Below are 20424 nucleotides of genomic sequence, written 5' to 3' on the forward strand. Positions count from 1 at the left end.
CCTTATAGATAACGAAAATGAGATTTCTCAATGATTTTTTTCCTAATTCTTATTTCAGGGCTGTAACTAGCAAGAGGCAAGACGAGGCACTTGCCTTGTCTAAATTTTTACCCAAAATTAAAAACAAAATATTTTTCTCAAGAAATAACTCATGAAAAATGTCTCTGAAAGAGATTCATAGCTTCTAGATTTCAAATTTTCTGGAGGGCATGCCCCACAAACCCACTAGCAAGATCTTGCCTCGTTTATGGCAATGGTCTGGTTACGGACCTGCATTTTATAGAATTATTACAAAACACGGCAATTTGTTATTACAATTTACGACAGCTCAGAGTATTACAAATTACGGCAGTGTGTTATTACAATTTGCGATAGGTGCATTATTACAATTTACGACAACTGTTATTACAATTTACGACAGCTATTACAAATCACGACAACTGTTATTACAATTTACGACAGGTATTACAATTCACGACGTTATTACAATTCACGACAGTACAATGGAAGCTTAAATACGGCACTTAGCATTAAAAAAGGAACCTTAAAGTATGACAGAATACCAAAACATTTCTACATCAAAATTTGACGGCTTAGTTTTCAGAATTGATTTTTCTCCACAAAAATTCTAAATTAAAATTAGTAATTGTATCCGAAACGTAAAAGGCGTATTATATGAGAATATACATTACAGGTGCGAGATGAATGTGAACGCAGCCGGTGTTGGGCTAATTGGTGTTTGTTTAACTTAATTGGTATTAGATTGGTGACCATGGGATAATTCTGTTGTTTGACTCTTGTATCGTCCACAACGTGCTCGTTGGTAACACTTATTATAATTACAGAAACAAATCATAAACGGTAAACATTTTCTCAAGTATTGTTCTTAAACTTGTGTTAAACTTACCCAGTTAACAAGTAAACTCTATCTTTTGATACTTAATATATCAGACAGTTCTGTCAACAATCCATTTGCGTTTCTCTTAACGTTTTTATGTAGATAAACAACTATTTTTTAACATTTGACAGGTTATTCGAATTAATTTTTTTTGCTCTTAGTGGAGCAAACAGACTCTTTATTCCATTTGTCTTTTGACGCGGGGCTCAATCGTCACAGAACGTCGACAAGCTAAAAGCATAGAGGAACGTCTCGTGCTTGGGAATTGAAGAATCAAACATGTTGAGGAAATCCAACGCTGTATCTATGTTACTGTGTGTGTTGGTTGCTCCGCTCATTTATGAAACTGAAGGAGACAACAAAACAGTTTTACCTTTAAAGGTAAGGTTTGAAATTAATATCCGTAAAAAGAGAAAAGCTAGCTTCCGTCGCAGTTTCAAAACCTTGTTGTTCTATTGTACTGTTAAAGCCCTGTTTCTTGCCCGCTTTAGCCCGCTACCCGAAAACATCGACCGCACTTTGATATATGCTTTTTGTCCCCTAACAAAAAAGAAAAAAACAGCAACAAAAAAAAAAAAAAAAAAAACGGGTAAAGGCTTATTTACATGGTTCGATTTGTTGGCCCGATTTGTCGTTGCTACCATAAATCGGGAGGCGAATGGGTATACGTAGGGTGCTTGTGGTTAACATTTATTTTTTTTTATGCTTAAAATGTTTTTAAGGCATGTTTGTACTGCAGATACTATTTTTTTGCTTCAATTCCTTTGAAGATGTCGTTTTCGTTAAAATCATTAAATCGGGCGCAACATGATAAAATCTGTGCAGCGGTTACAGATTTCGCATAAGCAATCGAATTAGAGTTGCGTCCTTTTCAGAGCACCACTTACATGCGCTGATTTGCTTCTCGATCTGACTTGGAAATCTCGTTCCCAGAGCCTGCGTTCCCCTTGACAAGCGGTCGGGAACTGACTCAACGGCTGTTGATGAATCAAAACCGGAACCAGGAAATCCAGGTTTCGGTTTGATTGTGCGCTTGCGCCGGAAATTGTGGTGAAACGAACAAGTTTTCAACAGCCAGTCAGATTCAGACGCCCTTGTGACGGGCTTTCAGAATAGCCCAGAGGTCCCGATCCCTGGCGCAGACCAGAAGGATCGCGGCCTCTGGGGACGAGATTGCTGACGTGGTCGACAAATCCTCGAGTCAGGGCCTATAAATTAGCCTTTACACAATTTATGTTGTTTTCTTTTAATATTTTTCCTGCTGACATAAATCTAACAATAACCTTGTCATATAAAACGGCAAAGAAGAAAGAAAGACACACATGAAAGTTTGAAATATACATGTGCAAAATTATACTATGGGAAGGAAATGCTCAAAAAACAGTTGCTGCACTGCAGTACTGACTGCTTTGAAAATTATCACAATCCTAGAGTGTAGTTTGTATGCCTAATTAATAATTCCTCTTTCCTTTTTACATCATTCTTTTTTCTATGACAAAGGTATAAGGTGTATACCTCGGACGCGCTGATTATAATACGATTTTTTTTTACTATGGGTCACAGATGGTATATCTTATGTTTCTTTTCCTCGAGCGGTGAAACCATTGATATTTCCATTTTTTTCGGAGCAATTCCTGGTACATTGTATGTCTTCTACACCAATTCGATTAAAACTAGCGAAAGGAAAACTTTGTCAAGCTGAGAACTGTTGTACATTTTATCTTTTTTCTAGATCCTCACTGGCGTCTTGTTATTACTATTTTCTCATTACATGATGGCATTATTTGCTAACCTTTTTCCATCATGTCTCTCCCCCTTTTTTGTGAAAGACATAATAAAGCTGAGTGCTACATACCCCGCGCTTTATTTGCTGGGTGATAGAATAAACAAACAGACAAGCCATGAGCTTCTGTAAAATGGCCAGATATGAATTAAAAAAAGACATCACCTTATTACAAAATCTCTCAATAGAATTTTTAAAAATCATCCTTAAGTCAAAAGAGGGATAAACAACAACAACAACAACAACAACAACAAACGAAGACAAGCGGTAGGGCCATGGGGAGGAGGTAGAAATCAAAGGTGCTTTGTTAGCCCACTCGTGAATGAGAATACTAAATGTATTGGTGTAGAGCTATGAAATGATTCTGTCTTTTTGTGAGCGGCATATTAGTATAGAAGTTGTTTGAAGGGAGATATGATCACGTTGGTTCCTTGTGTTTACAGCGGACGCGGGTAATCCATTCATTTTTTTTTACGACAATCTATTTTACAATTTTATACGACGTCTTTTTTTTTCTTTCTCCTTTTTTTATGAATCTATTAGAGATGCAAATCAAGTACTATACAGTACATTATTAAAAGGCAACAAAATTCGTCAGTTTGGCGAGCTTTTTGACGATAAATTATTTACGTATCATGACTATTGATTATCGTACAATACGCTTGGAACTATAAAACATTCAGAGACTGCTAAAATTGGACTTTATTCATACAATTGTCCTGAAATCAACCTTTTAATACCCAACACAGTCGCAGTCCACAGTTCGTGCCTGCAAAATCGAAAAATTTCATGAAAACACGGAATATCACTAGTGCTTCGAAGATTTTCATATTTTCTCTAAGATTATTTCTTCTATTTGTCATGTGAAATTCTTAAGAGCTATAAATCGAGCCATTCGAATAGGTTTTATACATACAAGCCATTAAACTTTGAACCTACGGTATCGGTCAGCGCGATAAGAACGTTACAAAGAAACTTATATGCTAATTTTCAGCGCAAATGACACGCAAGTCGAACTGGTCTAGCGGTTAAGCGTTTGGACTTCAAAACCATAGTTGATGTTAAGGGTCGCCGGTTCAAACCTCAGAGGGGTGAAACAAAAAGTTACAAAAAAAAAACAAGGAAAATTAATTTATAATTTCAAGCATAAATTAGTATTCATAAATTAAAGTTAACAGCCCATAATTTAATGGATAAATTATTATTCATAAATTAACAGCCCATCGACCGACCGACTGACCGAGTGAAAATTTGCATATCACTTTCCATAACCATACTCGTTTCATTACATTCACGAGTAAAAAACAACTGACCATATATACCACACGAAACGTGTCCCCGATGTCAAGCATGTAAACACTACAGGATGGGGCAGGGCGATGTCCGTGACCCCAGCACCATGACAAAATGTCAGTACAAAGCTTTATAAAGCATATGGAGGGTTATTACCTGTGACCCTAGTTTAATAGATAAACCTTAGCTCGGGCTCAAGACATAACAATCCAATTTGCGTTCAAATATTCCCTTAATTAATCATTTCACAGATTCCTAGAACATGTCCGCAAGGACCACCCGGCCTTCCTGGCCGTAATGGTATTAATGGACATAACGGAATACCAGGTCCTTACGGTCCTCCTGGCGCCAAAGGCGAGAAGGGCGTGGCGGGTGGTCCTGGACCACGTGGTGTGAAAGGAGACGCAGGACAAAATGGTACAGACGCTGACCACAGAAACTGGAAACAGTGCGCGTGGAAGGGTGTCGACAACCGTGACGTTGGCCTTATCAAGGTAAGCTTTAACATTAAAGGAAAATGTGACATTCTCGATTTGATCTTCGCTCAAATTCTCTTTCTTTGTAAATATATTAAAGGGTAATGCTGTATTTTTATATCGAAATGAACTAAAAATATAGCATTATTCAATAAATTCAATGCAAATCCGGAACGAAAACATTCCATTTGAGAAACACATTTGGAATCCATTTGAAATCAGGTATTTTTAGGCATTTTGCCTCTGTAGCAACAATTGTAATCGAGTTAATTATTTCCGGTAGGATTGCATCTTCGACAAGAAGAAAGATGATACTTTCCTCCGTGTGGTTTACCAAGGTAACATCTATTTGGGTAGTTGCGGCAACTGCTGTAAGCGATGGTTCATCACCTTTAATGGCGCCGAGTGCAGCGGTCCACTGCCCATTGACGCAGCCATATGGATCAGAAATAAAGACGAAGACAACCACAGACCTGGGGCAATAGAAGGCTACTGTGACAACATTCACAAGGGAAAAATCCGTGTTGGTATCAACATTGGAAACTGCCCTGGATATGGAGACTCCAACGGTTATACGGGCTGGATGTCAGTGTCTCGCTTGATTGTCGAAGAAGTTCCACGGTCCCAGTAATCAGTTGGTTAACACTGACGTCAGCAATGCATTTAAGATTGGTTTAAGGTGCAAAATAATTGTATACGGAATGCTTGGAGTTTGTTAAATTAACAAGTGTTCCATAAACTGGTGAAGGGTTTTTAGTATTCTGTAATCAGAATCGTAATTTTAATTGAAATTCATGAAAAAAACCGTTGCTTTGCCACTGTTTTTTGTGTGTGTTGCGATTAATCTTCTGAATCGAAATGAGATTATTATATACATGCTGATCACTGAAAGAAGAGGCAGACTTGTCTTCTGTCGATAAATTAATTCCCCTATGTTTCAGATTATGATAATGAATTTGAGACAATAAAAAAAAACTGTCCATGATAAAAAAACCGGTATGTATCTGATTTTAAAATAAACTGTCTCACAGATGTTAAAAAAACGTATAAAACTGTCCATGGTATTTGATGTTGCCATGCTAACATCGTAATTAGAAGCAAGTCTGGCCAAAAATCGTCCTTTTTGGCATTTTTCTTTATATTTCAGTTTTCAAACATGATTCTACGGTTTGTTTATTTTAACATTTCATAATTAGCATTCTGGCTTGATTTTGTATCAATTTCTGTTATTGTCTGCCTTTGGTCAACGCCATGTTGGAGCCCAACTGCTTGGGCTCCAATATGGCGGCCGGAAATCAGTGAAAACATCTGTCATTAAATTCTGCTACAAAAGCGATCAGATCAATTTCATGAACAAGTAAACATTCACATGAACACTTCTCGCAAAACCTCAACTATCCAGTGTTCACAAGAAACATTTATTGTTCGTTCCACGATGTCTGATTACCATGCACTTGATTAATTCAAAACACTAAATAAACGTCCAAAACGAAGTTGTCCTTATGTCCTCGAAAAATGTCCTAACGATATTGCTTAAACCAACGTTGAAACCCGAATGAATAATAATCTACTTGACATGCAACTTGAAAACGAAAAAAGGCCTAAATTTACATAAATAACTAAAGCAAAGAAACGAACGGAACTATGCGGGTAGAAAAACAAAAGAGACAAAAGATACTACACAACTATTTTTACGCACAACATAATGACTAAAACTAATGAATTCTCTCGTGTCCATTTCTCCCCCTCATTGATATGCCATAGCATATTAATACAACGATAATGTCGGTAACGAGGGGAGTGTTCCTTTCAGTTCAGCATTAAAGATATTTAAATCCAAAAAATTCTTAGTTCATTCTCGTCATCATCATCATTGTCTGTTATCACTTCTGCAATCACTTCTGAAGTCAGTTCCTCTTTACGTATTTACGTCTCATGACAGTTCCAGTTGACACAACTTTGTGATTGGTCTGGTCAATTCATTCTTTCCAACTTGAACCTTTGCCACTCGAACGTGCCCATCTTTTCCTTTGAAAACTTCGGTGATTCGGTCAAGGGGCCAATGACCGCGCGGTGTATTAGTAGAAATGACTAATACTACGTCTCCGACTTGAAGGTCTCGCTCAGTAGTCAACCACTTTCTTCTGACGTTAAGACTAGGTAGCCATTCCCGAAGCCAACGATGCCAGAAATGTCTAACTAATTCTTGCACTCTTCGCCACCTTTTCTTTGGGTTGAATGAGACCTCGTCAACTGATTCTGGGGCGAATTGTCCACCAACCTGACCGAATAGGAAGTGGTTTGGTGTGAGTGGAACGTCATCTTCTGGATTAGCCGATTGGTACGTCAACGGTCTTGAATTCAGGAGTGCCTCTGCTCCAGTAAACGCTGTCTCTAACTCTTCGTCAGTGATATCTGCGTTGCCCAGAATTGCATATATTGCTCGTTTCGCTGCTTTGATCACACTTTCGTGAATGCCGCCAAAGTGAGGTGCAAGTGGGGGGTTGAACTTCCATTTTAGACCTTCATTTGCCGTAGATTTAGTAATCTTTTCTTGGTCCAGCTCCTTGACCAAGTCACTCAGCTCCTTGTTAGCTCCAACAAAGTTGCCTCCGTTATCAGATAGCATTTCTTTTGGGAGGCCTCTGCGGTTAACCATCCTGTAGAAGGCATTCAAGAACGAATCGGTGTCAAGCGCAAAGGCCATTTCCAGGTGGACTGCCCTGGATGCCAGACAAGTAAACAAACAAAGGTAACGTTTTTGTCTTCGTGTCCTTCTTCCCTGCACGGTGATGAATGGCCCTCCAAAATCCACGGCAGTCTGTGCAAAGGCTCTTAAGGACGATCGAAGTCTGATCTGTGGAAGAGGAGCCATGACTTGCTTTGCCGCTTTAGCTTTCCTTTTTTGACACTCGTTACACTCCTTCTCCCATTCACGAATTTCTTCTCGACCGGAAATGATCCAAAAGCGTGTCGATAAGGTCGCCAACGTTTGATTCGTGCCTCCCGCGTGATTCCCTTTCTCGTAATAATGTTTGACGATCAACTTCGTCACACAGTTCTTTCGGGGCAAAATTATCGGAAAGCGAGCGTCATGTGGTAGGAATTCCGCATACTTGAGGCGTCCATCACATCTCATTTGACCCTCTTCGTCAAGCCATGGTTGTAATCCGAGTAACTTGCTCTTCTTTGGTAGCTCTCTTTGTTTCTGAAGTGCTAAATACTCATCGGGAAACGCCTTTCTTTGTGCGCTCCTGATCACCTGGATCGCAGCGTCTTCAATTTCTTCCGACTTTAATTCTCCACTTTCTCTCTTGCAACTTCTACAGTTGTCTATGAAACGGCGAACCCATGCTTGAACTCTTATCAACCTTGACCAACTTGAAAAGCGTTTTGGGTTGAGACGCCACAACTGATCATCATCGTGAACTGTAACCATTGTCCAGTTTTCGTTCCTTTCACTTGCTTGTGAGCTGTCTTGTCTGTCTTGAGCCTTTTTCTTGATTTCTTTTTCCTCTGTCGCCAGATCTGCTTCAATTCGATTGACAGGCCAGTGTGGTTCTTCGTTTTGAAGGAAATCAGGACCATTCCACCACTTTTCTTCCTTGGCCATGTCGGATATTCTCATGCCTCTCGTAATTAGGTCAGCAGGATTCTCATGGGTTGGGACATAGCACCACTGTTTTGGATTCGTCAAACTTTGAATTTCTCCCACACGATTTGCTACGAAGGGTTTAAATCTACGACTTCTTCCTCTAATCCACCACAGAACGTTCATACTGTCAGACCAGAAGACTGCCTGACCCAGTGCACCACTGAAAACTCTGGAAGTAGACTCAGTAAGCCTTAGTCCCAGGACTGCCGCCAACAGTTCTAAACCGGAGGAATACTCGTTGTCGTCAGTGGAGCAACTTTTGACTTGGCTGCGACTAAGCGTGTCGATATCGATCCACTCTCATAGACAACTCTTGAATAGACAACAGCACCATAAGCATCTTGCGACGCATCTACAAATGTATGCAAAGTCTCTGAGAGCGCAACTTGTTCTGGGCCAAATCGTAAACATCTGGGAACTTTGATCACGGGCAATTCTTCCAACTCGCAGAACCATTCTCGAGACCTGTGGATCAACTCTCCTGGGCAAAGCTCGTCCCAGTCAAGTCCTGCGATCCACATTTCTTGCATCATGACTTTCGCTCGAACGGTAAATGGTGCCAAGAAACCAACTGGATCAAATAATGTGGCAATCTTCTTTAGGAAATTTCGTTTTGTGAACTGAAAGGTTTCCTCAGGTGGATTTGCCTTGAACGTAAACACGTCTTCCTCTGGAAGCCACGTGATTCCAAGTGTCTTCACCGTTGGTAGGGGCTCCATAGTGATGTCCACTTCAGACGCTCTGTCCTCGAGGTTTTTGGGAGAATTGGACAACCATTTACGAGCGTGCATTCCGGCTTTGCTCCACAGCTCATCTAACTGCTTGTACAGCTCAATACCTTGACTATCGTCCGACACCGAGTCCATGCTGTCGTCCATATAGGTTGACTTGGACACTGTTTCAGCAGCTAAGGGCAGCTCATCTTTATGCCTCTCAGCATGAGATTGAGAGACAAACTGGGCTTGAAACGGCGACGAGTTAACACCGAAAACCACTCGGTTGAATTCAAACTCTTCTGGCTCTTTCTGCTGGTCCAACGATCTCCATAAGAACCGTTGACACGATCGATCCTTTGGAGCGACTTCAATTCTCAAATACATCTCAGCAATGTCGCATATGAGTGCAACAGGGCGTCTTCTGAATCGCAGCAACACATCGTTCAAATCTCTTTGCAATTTTGGACCTTGATAGATGACATCAATAAGAGAGATTCCGTCACACTTCGCAGAGGCGTCAAATACGATTCGAGTCTTAGTTGTGGTTCTGTCTGGTCGCACAATGGGGAAATGAGGCAGGTACCACTTCCTAGATGGTTTCTCCTCGGCCGAGTCGACCTTGCGAATGTAGCCCTTCTCCAAATACTGAGTAATATTCTTCGAGTAGCCTTCTGCAATCTCTGGGCTTTTCAGTAAGCGCTTTTCGGTGTTGCACAATCTGCGCAGCGCCATGCCATAGTTATCTGGTAGTTTGGGATCTTTCTCCTTCCAAGGAATTGCCACTTGATATCGTCCATCCACGTACTTGAGGGAGTTTTCAAATTGCTGTAACGCGCACTGTTCGTCGTGATTGAGAATTTGACACTCACGTGACGAAATAGGATTCTCGATTTCCCAGAATTTTCGAAGAAGGGTGCTAATCTCATCTGTGTCTGACTGTTCTCGTACAAAATACGTTTGCGCGAAGTTTGACTGTAGGTAACCCCCTGTGAGCCCAATAACAGTTCCAGTACAAGTCCATCCTAATGGTGTTAGCCTGGCAACCGGTTCTCCGGGCTGGCCTCGAACATCCTTGAATGAGTAGTGTAACTCCGCATAATCGACTCCAATTAGCAAGTCCACAATTGGGCGTTTGCCTGGATCTGGAAACTGTATCCCTTTCAGATGGGTCCATTTGCCAACATGCTTTTCCAAGTCAATAACTTTCATGCTTCCAGTGACTCGTTCAGCTGTAAATGCACTCATCTTGGTCGTCACATTACCATTCATACTCTCCAGCTCGAACTCAACTGGCGTAGTCTCGAAGGTTTCAGTCTGGCCATTTAAAACATTCACAGTCACACGAGGTTCACCCTGAAGTTCCAATTGAGCAGCGACGTCAGCATTTAAATAGGTTTTAGTGGATGCTTCGTCCAATAACGCGTTTACTTTAATTCTACGATGGCCGTTCTTTAGGATCACCGGTACGGTCCGAAGTGCCACAAATCTTGGTTGAACGCCATGTGTAGTCATTGTGGTGTGTGACCTCTCTGTGGGCTGCTCAACTGGCTCCTGGGGAGGAGAAAAGACCACTTGATTTCTTTCTATGCCATTACTTGTTTCACTGCCTGCATCAGCTTGGGAATCTTCTGATGGCCCATGAACTCTTTCCTGCTGATCTCGAGAGTTCTGCTGATCTCGAGAGTTCGCCTGATCACCTCGATCTGACGGTACGGGGTCTCGATGCAACAATCGGTTGTGAGTGTTCTTACAATTGTTTATCCCACAGATCCTCGATCTGACACACGCCTCTCCACTGTGGTCTCCTCCAACGCAACGATAGCACAGTTTTAGGCTCTTAGCTTGAACGATTCTCTGTCGATTTCTCCTCGCGAAACTTTGTTGTTTTCGGCCCTCCAAGCTCAAACCTTTCGATTCTTTCAAATATCGAAGCTGTTCTTCTTCTAATAAGCGACTACGATATTGACGATTTAATTCTTCTAAATCTTCTTTTGAACGAGCGATATCTTGTTCCCGCTTCAATTGATCCTCTTGAGTTTGCTTTTCCACACTTTTGCGTTGTACGCTTTCTTCGATTCGTCGCCGGCGAGTATTTTCCGATGCATCAGTTGCCAAACTCGATAATTCGTCCTTTCGATTGTCCAAATATTCTTGTGCCTTGTCATGAGCTTCGGAAAATTCTACTTCTAGTTTGTCCATTTCGTCTCCAACCTTTTTGCGTTTCTCTTTCTCTTTGGTACGTAAATACGCTTGCGATAATTTCTCCATTGTGTCCATGGCGCGTTCTTGCACTTCGCAAAGTTTTTGACAAACTTGCTTGACTTCCCGCCGGCTCGGATAATCTTCTTCATCCAGAAGGTACAACAGCTTGTTCTTTACACTGGTAAATGCCGATTTATCCTTCGCTTTTTCCTGCTTTAGGTTTTCAATTCGCTCCTCTCCTTCGTCCAATGCTTCGCTATGCTCGCCGTCCACTGACATGATTTGGAACCTCGCTCTGCTACCATAAAATGTTCCCAAGAAACATTCATTGTTCGTTCCACGATGTCTGATTACCATGCACTTGATTAATTCAAAACACTAAATAAACGTCCAAAACGAAGTTGTCCTTATGTCCTCGAAAAATGTCCTAACGATATTGCTTAAACCAACGTTGAAACCCGAATGAATAATAATCTACTTGACATGCAACTTGAAAACGAAAAAAGGCCTAAATTTACATAAATAACTAAAGCAAAGAAACGAACGGAACTATGCGGGTAGAAAAACAAAAGAGACAAAAGATACTACACAACTATTTTTACGCACAACATAATGACTAAAACTAATGAATTCTCTCGTGTCCATCCAGATTGTTAAAAATCGCAGGATGAGGCAATTTTTAAAGAAAACGCGACAGCCTTCCGGCGGCCATCTTTGATCTCGTGTGGCGTGAAACTCCGAAATTCAAAATGCTCTATCTTAAAGACCGCGATTCGTTGAATGCTTTTGAGCTAAAAACCTTCAACAGGATGTATATTAAGGACGTTTTATAGCCAGTTAAGGATTAAAACTCAGGGGTCTTTCGATTCTGGGTTTTAGAATTTTGATGACGTCACGTGAAAACCAAAAATAGAACGAAACCCGAAACCTAGGGGTGGGTTTCCATATCATCCTCAACTGGTAACACAGTGGGGGTATGGATTTACTTGTTTGTGCGAGGGTTAAACCCCAAGATTTACATCCAGATTTATTCTCAAGCTCGTACTTCGGAAAGAAATTCACTGTCACCACATCAAACAAAAGGTGATAAAAATAATAAACAATTATGAAAGTTTCATTTGAAGGGACTACAGCATTTGTGAAGAAATACATATTCTAAACTTTCACAACGGACTTGATTGGCAAGAAAACCAAACTTCGCGTAGATCCTTGCGAAAAGCAAATGCCCCAAAAGTGTTAAGCAAGAAATTGCTAATCCCGGGGTGGGGCAGAGATACCCTTACCCTGTTTAGAACAATAAAAACGTACAATACCTATCCTCTGTAGGATAACATTCCCTATTTTAAAACCGTATTTAGGACACAGAATATAGTTTACACTTGTGTTGTTTGATGCATTAAGACGCCAACACAGTCTAAATATTAGACCGCATACGTGCAACAATACCCTGTCTCGGACGGTTTCAGACCCGATTAGGGCAGACGATCGGAAAATTATATACCTTGTTCAGGGCTGGATGGGCCAAAAACCATACCATATCCAGCGGCACGTACCCGTCTAGGCCATATGGGAAAGTGTCACTCTTTTCTTAACCCTTAATATGCTGAAATTATTCCTAAAAACGCGTTTTTTAACCGTTAATCGATTTTCTTGGCTCTACGGTCCGAAAGTTCTCTAAATTCGCTAAAAATGCACTTTATGACAATGCAGGAAGATTTTGATGGAATTTCCATGTAAAAATGTACAATATTTTAGTTTGGCGCATGCGCATAAGCCAAAATGTGGACTTTTTTTTTATTTTTTTTTGCTGAACCTTTTCGATTTTTTTCCTTGCTCCTTTCCTTTTCGTTTTTCTCTGCTTTCTTATTCTCTCTATCTTTTACTCTGTGCACCCCTTCTACTGGCCTGAAATGGAAAATCCTTGAATGGAGATCATGATCAAGTACGGGTATTTTGGCCTGTTTTAGCACCAATTTTACACCAAAAACTGATCGTGTTTTTTTTCGATTAGCTCTGTCGGAATGCAGTCAATATTGAAGATGGATAGTCCTGTGGAAAGATCTATCCTAGCTCTATAAGATGCAAATCACAAAAATCTGCTGACGTGTAAATTAGTGACCTCATAAGTTGCAGAATGGCCATTCCTCCAAATCCCGGAATAATCCTCGCTTAGCATGTTAAGGGTTAATCTCACAACATCTTGCATCGATCTCGCCCGCAATTCCTAACTTTGGTTAATATTTGCATTATTTTATTAAACAGAATCAGTTTGCGTAAGTCTCCTTTTACTTTAACGTATGTTTTTACTTCTTGATATCGCTACAAATATGGCCTGTTGTAATATTAAATCTCACTTGACTTTGACTTAACAATTATTCGCCGAAGGCGAAGTGATTATTGTTGATGATGATTATTGCTGAGCCTGGGGCAAATAATTGTTTTAGTATAATTTTTAGAGGTGATCATCAAGAACTTAAAAAAATAACGATAGCAAACAAGAAAACAGCAAACACAAGTGTTCGCCTGCATACGGTGTAAACCAGTTTAAATCATCGATTGCAATCAGAATTTATTTAGTTAAAGCAATAAAACGGTACAAAACAAACACAATGAGAAAGATAGATGTCCGTTCCCTTGTATGATTGTGGATGACTTCTAAGCGAATGTGAGAAGAGAACTAAATAATGTTTGCTCAATCGATCTGACTGAGTTTCTCATCGATCGCCAAAACTGCCGTGTTTACGATCATTTCTAATGCCTTGAGAACCATCTCTTGAAAATATTTTCGGTCCAAAAGTCTTGGTAGTTAATTTGAAAAATTCCCAATGTTTAAAATATCCAGGACTTGGACTGGTTTCTTTCAAATCAACGAAATTTTCATTCAGCGAAAGCGGCCATGTTTACTTCCCTTGATGTCAAAGGTGGCGTGGCTAAGTAACCAAGCCTTCAAAGCTATAATCACCTCGCGCGGGGTGATTATAGCCTCATAAGCCGAGCTTCTAGACCAATCAGAATGCTTCAATTCTTATAATCACCTCTGAAATTATACTAAAATACTTTACAACACCGTTTCACATATAAAAAGTACAATTCATAGAGTTACTACAAGAATACTTCTACATCGTTCCTTGGCAGCATTTTTACCAATTTGGTATACTAGTTTGAAAAATTAACCCTCGGACGTACAAGCAAATTCATACCCCCTGCATCGTACAAGGGAGGGGGTGGATGCCCCCCTTGGGTTTTCGTTATATTAAGTCAGAGCGAAATTATTTTGCGCTAAGTAGAAAGCTTGAGCTCGTAGCGTACTCTACAATATGACGTAATTTTAATTGGCTGTGACGTCATATGACGCCATGTGACGTCATTAGAGCCGCCATCTTGGATTGCACCATTTTCTTAGAAAGTACAAAATTAACGAAATTTGATGAAAAACTAAGTCAAAATGCTTATGAAGTGTGAAAATAAACAAATCTGGAAAAAAAAACTGAAAAAAAATGAAGAATAATGTTAAAAATGTTGATTTTTGGCCAAGCCTGTTTGCTGTTATGACGTTGCCATGGCAACGTCAAATATGATGGACACATGGTTGACAAATCAAAATTACAATTGGGAACTGCCCTGGATATGGAGACTTCAACGGTCATACATACATGATCTAAAATATGAAAGCAATCTATTGAACAGAAGGAGCGACAACGTTCAGAATTCTGAAGGTGTTTGAAAATGTGTGAGGCCTTATCACTGGCTAAGTGCTCACGCACGCGTGTGGCAAAATGTCGGGTGGTTTCGCCACACGCGTGCGTGAGCACTTAGCCAGTGATAAGGCCTCACACATTTCTAAACACCTTCAGAATTCTGAACGTTGGCGCTCCTTGTGTTCAATAGATTACTTTCATATTTTAGCTCACGCCTCTTCCAGCTTTCAACTTAAGATAAAGAAGGCTATTTATATTCAAAAGGAACTACCTTGCCTCAATCAGCAATTACACCAGGTTAATCTAAAATTATTCTTCTATTTCACACATTTTCATGTTCTGTTGTTACTACTTGTCTTAATTAGCATATTTTGTCTACTTATTATTCAACTCTCTGTGCTTTGTAAACCATTCAACTGAAGATGACAGATGCTCTGTCGAAACATGTCTTTAAAACTTAAAAAATTGTCGTTTTTCTTAAAATTCTCGATATGTATAATATAAAAATTACAGCATAGAAAGTGCTTTGTACTTTGGAAAACTCACTTGTTCGCTACACTCACTTGTTCGTTTTCCAAAGTTTTGCAACTCGTGAATAAAAATCCGTACGTCGCACTTTCTATGAAGTAATCTATATGTATCCTTCATTGAACTAAAAGAAGTTATTCCAGCGACTCAGTTCCCAAGACAAGCAGTTTTGCTTTTCAGTGAACAGTCTTCTTTAAGCTAATATGGAAAACTAAGTTATATAGAACAACTTGTGTGATTTTTTTTTCTGACTTTGATTTTTTTTTATGAAAATCTATTCAATTAAAATTGAATTTTCTCCATTTTCATAACATCTCCTCAGTCTCTTGTTCGCTGATCACGAAAGTTAAATTTCGTATATTTCCCTAACTTTCAACCTTCGATAGGAACTGAGATGAGATTGACAAAAATAGCTATCCGTTGACCTGCTGCAACGTTGAAGATATGTTACTAAAGGAGAAGTTCACTCCAGAATGGCCATTTATTTTCTTTACGCCAAAAAAAAGTTTACACAAAGATATGTTATTCACCAAAATTTCAGCCTCCAACATGCGCTTTAACCCTACGAAATCTTTCCCAAAACTCGACAACTTCTCGGGAACGCCGCCATCATGGAGCTGGTAATGTATGCGTGACGTCAAAGAGCTCAGCCTGAAGTTTTGCGGGAAAATTTTAATAGTCAAAACTCCTTGTGTTTTGTATTTCTTGGAGCTCTGTTTGAGCAAAATGGAGCTGCACAAACATGCATTTTGACAAACAAAAGTCACTACGAAGGAACAAGGAGTTTCGAGTATTAAAATTTCCCCGCCAAACTTCAGGCTGAGCTCTTTGACGTCACGCATACGTTACCAGCTCCAAGATGGCGGCGTTCAGTTGTCGAGTTTTGGGAAAGATTTCGTAGGGTTAAAGCGCACGTTGGAGGCTGAAATTTTAGTGAATAACATATCTTTGTGTTTAATTTTTATTGGCGTACAGAAAATAAATGGCCATTCTGGAGTGAACTTCTCCTTTAGAAAAATAAATATTCAAGCTATAAGCACTGCAAAATGTATTCGGCGGCGGGGGAGGATTGCCACCCCACCATGATTTTTTTCCCAAAATTTTTATAAGACAATTTACTCCACAATGCTGAACTTTTCAGTAGCATTTCATTTATCCCTTATGAAACTGAATTTAGATATGTCAGCCATGTGTCCATCATAATTACAAAAGGGTCAAGCCGCAAATCGTCATTTATAACATCTTTCTTTATTCTTTTCCAGGTTTTTGGAAACAAAATCGTACGATTTGTTCATTTTTACATTCCATAAGCATTCTGGCTTAATTTTGCACCAATTTCCGTTATTTTCTGAATTTCTAAGAAAATGGTGAAATCTAAGATGGCGTAATGTGACGTCATTTAACGTCACAGCCAAAACAATTACGTCATCAGATAGAGTAAGCAACGGACTTTCTATACAGTGCAAAATAATTTCGCTGCGCCATTATAGTGCGAAAACCCCGGGGAGATGGTGTACAATTCCTTAACTGAACACTAATCTCACTCTCCTCACAGAGATCAGCATGCATTGAGTGATCGCCTCTGGTTCCAGAGGAGGAAAAGAAAAAGCAATGGATAATGCATAATAGTTTTATTCACGGATATAACTAACAATCAGGTTTTTGATTACAAAATATTAAAAACCCTTCACCAGTTTATTTGTGTACTTGTTACTTTAACAAATGCCAAGCATTCCGAAAACAGTTTTTTACTTCATTTCAGTCCCTATGCATTGCTGAGCGTCATTCTACTAAATAAGCAACTGATTACTGTGACCGTGGAACTTCTTCGATAATCAAGCGGGACGCTGTAAACCAGCCTGTATTACCGTTGGAATCTCCATATCCAGGACAGTTTCCAATGTTGATACCAACACGGATTTTCCCCTTGTGAATGTTGTCACAGTAGCCTTCTATTGCCCCGGGTCTACGGTTGTCTTCGTCTGCATTCCTGATCCATATAGCTGCGTCAATGGGTAGCGGACCGCTGCACTCAGCGCCATTGAAGGTAATGAACCATCGCTTACAGCAGCTGCCACAACCACCCAAGTAGATGTTACCTTGGTAAACCACACGGAGAAAAGTATCATCTCTCTTCTTGTCGAAAACGCAATCCTGCAAAATAATTAACCTCATTACGTAAATTAATACAAAGGCAAAAATGCTTGCTAATCCCCGAACCAAACCCGCACAAATGTGTCACATACAAACGTTTTCCTTCCGTCTATTGTATTAAATTGATAATAGCCGCAAAGTTCTAATTTAATTTGATGTAAAAATATATTTTTCAATATGTTTACAAGGAAATAAAATTAAAGCGAAGATCAGTGGAGTATCGAGAATGACAAATATGTATTAACTTCTTTTCCCGAAAATTAAAGCTTACCTTAATAAGACCAATGTCACGGCTGTCATCATTCCTCCACGTACACTGTTTCCAGTTTCTATGGTCAGCGTCTGTACCATTTTGTCCTGCCTCTCCTTTAATACCACGTGATCCAGGACTGCCTGCCACGCCCATCTCACCTTTTGCACCATCTCGACCGTCGCGGCCTGGTAAGTAGTATAGTGATTGGGGGTACGAGACCAAAAAAATATTTTTTTTGGATCTCTTACACCACAATCACTATACTACTCCAGTGCTGGATACAAAAATGGAAATCAAATCTCAGATCCGAAAACTGATCAAATCTCAGATCCGAAAACTGAACAAATATCAGAACAAAAAAATGCATTCAAATATTGGGTCATTGCTGAATCTAATTCTGAGAACTAAATCTTAGAATCAAATCACAGAACCAAAACTGAAATTCAAACCCTAGAAAAACCAAGCCTGTAAAACCAAGCCTGAAAACTTCTTATACTCTTTTTCAAAATTTTACATACAGTGCGTTTAAACAAGCCTTGATATCATAACTGAAATATCAATCTGGAAAACCAAGCGAAGCCGAGTTTTATGATGTTTTTGAAATTTATTTCAAAATCTCTTATACTCTTTTTCAAAATTTTATATACAGTGCTTTTAAACTGAACGTCTTATATTATATTTTCAATATAATATTTTTGTATTTTTATCAGATTTTTGAACATGTTTTTATGTAGGATCATATTTGATATAATACCGAGATCAGTACAAATGTTAGCTAATCTATCTGATTGTTCCTTTTCACTTAATTGTAAGAAATGTATATTGTCCTTAATGCAATGTTTTTCTATAATATTCATCATATCAACAAATTTTTTTTTGATGTAATTTGATGTCATTATAATATTTATTATACATTATTTTTTATATCATTTATAAAGTGCATTTAATCTGATTTTTTGTTGTAAATGATGCTGTTATTAATATGCTTTTGTGTTAAAAGATGTCTCCATTTACCGGCTAGTTTATAGTTATAATTATTACAAATGACACAAAACCATTCCTTTTTAGAAGCATATACTCTTTTCGATCTTCTTTTTGCATCCATTTTGTCCTTTTCAGTAAAATATCTCCGGACTTCAACCATTTATATATATATATATACTTTAGAAATTTTTATATGGTTTTATGCGTTTTTTACTAAAAGTTATATCAGTAATATTCATACTAATTTAAAATATAATTTAAAATCATTAAGGAAAAAACGCATAAAACCATATAAAAATAAAATCTCTTTGTAATATATATATATATGAATGATAAAAGATTTATAATCGGTTTAACCTCGGATAAAAATGATAGATCGAATGATATTAAAATAATTGCTAAAATCTTAGAAGATGAATTTAATTTCAAGCACATGGTATTTAATCAGCCAAAGAGTGTAGTTATTATGGATGGTGGTGCTAACCCATGGGCTGATTATATTGAAGCATATTTTGATAATTATAAAGATACTAATTACGTAATATCAAATTTGTTTAATTTAGATATTGTCGAAATGCTTTTTGATAACGGCTGTAGTATTATAAATATTGATACCTTTTTTTATAATGAAGACCAATTGGATGAAAAATTAGTTGTTGATAAATTCAATGTTTTTTTAAAATGAATGTATGTCCTAAAATATTTTTTGTAATCAAATACTGATTTATAAAAATATTATACTTAATATTTTTATTTGCATGTGTAATACTTGATAATTGATTTTAAGGCACTCTTAACATATACTCCATAAATAAAATTAAAAATTGTTTATATATCTTTCAAATCCTTGATTGGAATCCAACTGTTGAAGTCATCACTGTATCCTTTCCACTTAACTAAAGCTTGTTTCTTTTTATAATCTCTACGGATCACTTTATCAATACGAAATACTTCTTGTTTTGCTTTCAACATTTCAGGCTCATAAAAACTTCCTTGTATGTCTTCATTATTGAGATCTTTCAATTTGAAAGTAATAGGATTAGTGTATTGTATCTTATCGATTGTAAAAATTTCTTCGGTCCAGTTTGGCGTGTACCCTTTATCGAAAATATTTCTTTTATATTTCGATATTCGAACCTTATCACCTATTTTGAATTTCGGTTTCGGTTTTGATGTTTCCATATCACCGTATAAATTGAAATATACTAAGCCTTCATTCTTTTTCCTCGAGGCTTCTACAGGTGTCATTTTAATGCTTGAGTGTTTGGTATTATTATACTGTTTTAACAGCTTGGGTAGCATATCGAGGTACGTCGTATTACCTTGAGCAGTGAATTGTTTCCACATTCGGGTTTTAATTGTCCTATTCCATCGTTCACAAACACTACTCTTCTCTTCGTTCTCGGTGGAGTATAGTGTTATACTATTCTTTTCCAAAAGCTCCTTCATATTTTTATTGTAATACTCTTTTCCTTTATCAGTCCAAAGATATTGTGGTTTACGCCCCTCTTTGAATATGGTTTTGAATGCTTGAGTTACAGTTTCACCTTTTTTGTCTTTTAGAGACACTATCCAACCATATTTACTGAAAACATCCAGTACCATGAGAAGATATCTGTATCCCTTGTTCCATTTACTGAACTGTTGCATCTCAACTAAATCTGAGCACCAAATTTCATCAATATGGTTAACTATAACACGCCGTCGAGTAAAGTTCCTCTTTATTTGCGTGTGTAATTCATCAGCTAATTTTTCTTGCCAGTTTTCTTCACCCGACGGCTTTT

General features: G+C 38.4%; 4 protein-coding genes across 4 annotated transcripts; 1 reads left to right on the forward strand and 3 right to left on the reverse strand.

The window, feature by feature from the left end:
• Positions 1-1105: 1105 nt before the first annotated feature.
• On the forward strand, positions 1106-5262 carry LOC144654952 (collagen triple helix repeat-containing protein 1-like). Its single transcript, XM_078515186.1, has 3 exons — positions 1106-1279; positions 4226-4468; positions 4734-5262. The coding sequence occupies exons 1-3, from the start codon at positions 1178-1180 to the stop codon at positions 5079-5081; spliced, it is 693 nt and encodes a 230-aa protein (XP_078371312.1). The 5' UTR covers positions 1106-1177; the 3' UTR covers positions 5082-5262.
• Positions 5263-6383: 1121 nt separating this feature from the next.
• Positions 6384-8063, reverse strand: LOC144644780 (uncharacterized). The gene has a single exon (XM_078504316.1). The coding sequence runs from the start codon at positions 8061-8063 to the stop codon at positions 6384-6386; it is 1680 nt and encodes a 559-aa protein (XP_078360442.1).
• A 260-nt stretch (positions 8064-8323) lies between these two features.
• On the reverse strand, positions 8324-9553 carry LOC144644785 (uncharacterized). The gene has a single exon (XM_078504330.1). It carries the CDS (start codon positions 9551-9553, stop codon positions 8324-8326), a length of 1230 nt encoding a protein of 409 aa, XP_078360456.1.
• A 7319-nt stretch (positions 9554-16872) lies between these two features.
• Positions 16873-17842, reverse strand: LOC144655141 (collagen triple helix repeat-containing protein 1-like). The gene is made up of 2 exons (XM_078515357.1): positions 17675-17842; positions 16873-17403 (listed from the first exon to the last, which is right to left on the reverse strand). The coding sequence occupies exons 1-2, from the start codon at positions 17807-17809 to the stop codon at positions 17056-17058; spliced, it is 483 nt and encodes a 160-aa protein (XP_078371483.1). The 5' UTR covers positions 17810-17842; the 3' UTR covers positions 16873-17055.
• Between the last annotated feature and the right edge of the window lie 2582 nt (positions 17843-20424).

Source organism: Oculina patagonica, chromosome 1, assembly GCF_052425735.1.
Source record: "Oculina patagonica isolate OP01 chromosome 1, crgOcupat, whole genome shotgun sequence".
NCBI classification, from domain to species: Eukaryota; Metazoa; Cnidaria; class Anthozoa; order Scleractinia; family Oculinidae; genus Oculina; species Oculina patagonica.

Bases quoted from the DNA above. Each gene is read 5' to 3' on its own strand.
- LOC144644780 (XM_078504316.1), bottom strand. From the start codon at position 8,063: ATGGCCAAGGAAGAAAAGTGGTGGAATGGTCCTGATTTCCTTCAAAAC.
- LOC144654952 (XM_078515186.1), top strand. From the start codon at position 1,178: ATGTTGAGGAAATCCAACGCTGTATCTATGTTACTGTGTGTGTTGGTT. The intron at 1,280-4,225 runs GTAAGGTTTGAA...ATCATTTCACAG, and splicing joins AAACAGTTTTACCTTTAAAG to ATTCCTAGAACATGTCCGCA. The intron at 4,469-4,733 runs GTAAGCTTTAAC...TATTTCCGGTAG, and splicing joins GTGACGTTGGCCTTATCAAG to GATTGCATCTTCGACAAGAA.
- LOC144655141 (XM_078515357.1), bottom strand. From the start codon at position 17,809: ATGGGCGTGGCAGGCAGTCCTGGATCACGTGGTATTAAAGGAGAGGCA. The intron at 17,404-17,674 runs GTAAGCTTTAAT...ATTATTTTGCAG, and splicing joins GTGACATTGGTCTTATTAAG to GATTGCGTTTTCGACAAGAA.
- LOC144644785 (XM_078504330.1), bottom strand. From the start codon at position 9,553: ATGGCGCTGCGCAGATTGTGCAACACCGAAAAGCGCTTACTGAAAAGC.